Here is a 2,381-nt window from a genome sequence, read left to right on the forward strand (position 1 = left end):
GCAGGGGTTTCAGCACCTTTCCCCAGCCCCAGAGACCCAGGGGAGCAAAGCACCCACCCCAGTGTGTGGTTCTGCCTCAAGGCACCCCCCTCCCGAACCCAAGGCCGCATCCTGCTTACTTGGTACATTGGCCAGGGCGGACCAGGTGACGTAGATGGTGTAGAGAGTGATGAGAGATGCCTGCAGCAGCCCCGAGTGTGGCTGAGCATCCTGCAAACGCAACGGCGGGGGGGGGGGGGGGGGGGGGGGGACACAGCCACCGGCTTCCCAGGCGCCCCTCGCCTCCTCACCTGGATCTTGGGCAGTATGGACACCGCAGAGACGATGAGGCAGAGGATGAGGTTGATGCTGATGAGGACCTTGCCCTCGGTGCAACCCTCGGGCTTGGTGTAGTAGACGTACAGCAGCGCTATGGCCGCAATGGAGGTGGCGTAGAAGATGAAGGTGACGATGCAAAGGGCTGAAGGAGAAAGCAAAAAGGAAGGAGGCTGGAGCAGAGCCCCCAGTCCCCGCCAGCTCAGCATCATCCAGCCCCAGGATGAGCTTCGCCATCCCTAGGCCCTCTGCGGTGCCAGCCGTACCGACCTGCGTACCAGCCCTTGGCGTTGCTCTCGTCCGCGTTGCGTAGCCACAGCTGGCTCCAGGAGTGGGCGAAGTCGATGAGGAGGACAAGCTGGATGAGGATGAAGAGGAAGGAGCCAACCACACCGAAGTAAAACCAGACTTGAGGGGAAGAGGAAAAAACAGTTAAAAGCAGGGATAACGGGAATTTGGCAAAGGCAGGGGCACATGGCAGCGGGGATTCCGACTCCAGCCCCAGTTTAATCCTGGGCCGAGGGTTAACCCCGAGGTGCAGAGGACAGCGGGGGCAGCTCCTCACCTGAGGTGAAGGCACCGTCGGGGATGTAGAAGGCCCCCACCGTGATCCCCACCAGCACCAGGAACTTGAAGAACCAGAAGCTGTGGGAGGAGAGAGGAGGTACGGTCTGCAAGCAGGTACCTAGCGGGGAAGAAGGGGGGTCTGGCCCTTCCCCACGCCAGCATCCCCCCCGCCCCGGGACGAACGCTCACCCGTTCTGCACAGCGGCTCGCGGGTCCTTGCTGCTGCGCACGCACACCATGATGGCGGCGAAGAGGAAGAAGAAGGCGGCCATGGCGAAGCCCATGCGGTACACAGCTTTGTGGCCCAGGAAGCTGCCGCAGTCGACATGGGTCTGGACCCCCAGGACCGACCCGCTGCCTTCACAGAAGCCGGGAAGCTGCGAAGGCGACGAGAGGGTGAGCATCACCCCAACATCCCGCACCCACCACGAGCCCTGGTCCCACCAAAGATGGGCCAGCCCACAACTGTTCCAGTGCCACCCGTAAAGCAAGCGGGTGGGGGTCCCCACTGCTTGGGGACAGCGGTGGGGGGACACAGCTAAAGCCACCCTGTAGGTCAGGGGAAAGCTGGGATGAAACCAGTTAAAGCCCAGCCCAGCCTTTGCATTAGCTCAGGGGGCAGACCTCGGCTCCCTGCATCTGAAGTCCCACCTCCGCGACTTGCAAACCACTTGGCCAGTTGAACCCCAAAAATGGGATGTAGGCAACTTTCCTGGGAGACATCTGGGAAAACTGGATAACGCATGAAATTATCCCACTGCATTTTTGCCTCAGTGGAAAACAGAGGTTAATAACATCCTCTCCCAGCGAGATGCGCAGAAAAAAAGGAACAGAAACAACATCATGCCCCAAAATTTCACTTTCTGATTCAGCCTCACGTACCCACCATGATCTAAACCTCTTCCTCCACGGTGACCAAGCCCGGAGACCTCCGGGAGTTATTTACCTTGTGCAGCTCCTTCTCCACGCCCGGGATTATCATAATGATGGACACCAGGGTGCCGAGGAAGAGGAAGAAGGTGAAGAGGAGGCGGGAGACGGTGGAGTTCTTGGCCGAGGGGCAGCAGCCGCAGAGCAGGCAGGGCGCAGAGCCGCAGAGACAGGACACCTGCAACGAGAGCATCCTCATGTCGAAGGGCTCCAAATTGGCCCCAAAACACGTTCCCAGGTCGAACCGTAAGGAGATCTGTCTGGGAATCCACACCGCTGGTCCGATGGCTTTGCTTAAAGCTTCTCGCCAGCCAGCATCGCAACCCACAGCCCACGGGACCTCACGGAAATGGTCCCAAATCCCCCCAAACAGTCGCTGAAAACTAAAAGAGCCACGGGAACAGGTTCACTGCAATAACCAACCAACTCAGAAAATGCCACCAAGAGCCCTGGAGACACCCTCAGCTTTTTTTTTTTTTGCAGCCTCGCAATTGCGTGTCAAAAAAAAAGGCTCCAGGCAAAACAAAGCACTGCCCCACAGGAGCCTGTTTGCTTTAAACAAACAAGAA

General features: G+C 58.8%; 1 protein-coding gene across 1 annotated transcript; it reads right to left on the reverse strand.

Moving 5' to 3' along the window:
• Positions 1-98: 98 nt before the first annotated feature.
• Positions 99-2,005, reverse strand: LOC104168257 (serine incorporator 2-like; the record flags this gene model as incomplete). The annotated part of the gene is made up of 6 exons (XM_009708794.1): positions 1,829-2,005; positions 1,072-1,259; positions 881-960; positions 586-723; positions 291-460; positions 99-210 (listed from the first exon to the last, which is right to left on the reverse strand). Coding segments are annotated over exons 1-6 (865 nt in total), but the record flags the coding sequence as incomplete, so codon positions are not given.
• Positions 2,006-2,381: the final 376 nt, after the last annotated feature.

Source organism: Cariama cristata, unplaced genomic scaffold (assembly GCF_000690535.1).
Source record: "Cariama cristata isolate BGI_N322 unplaced genomic scaffold, ASM69053v1 scaffold1161, whole genome shotgun sequence".
Lineage (NCBI taxonomy): Eukaryota > Metazoa > Chordata > Aves > Cariamiformes > Cariamidae > Cariama > Cariama cristata.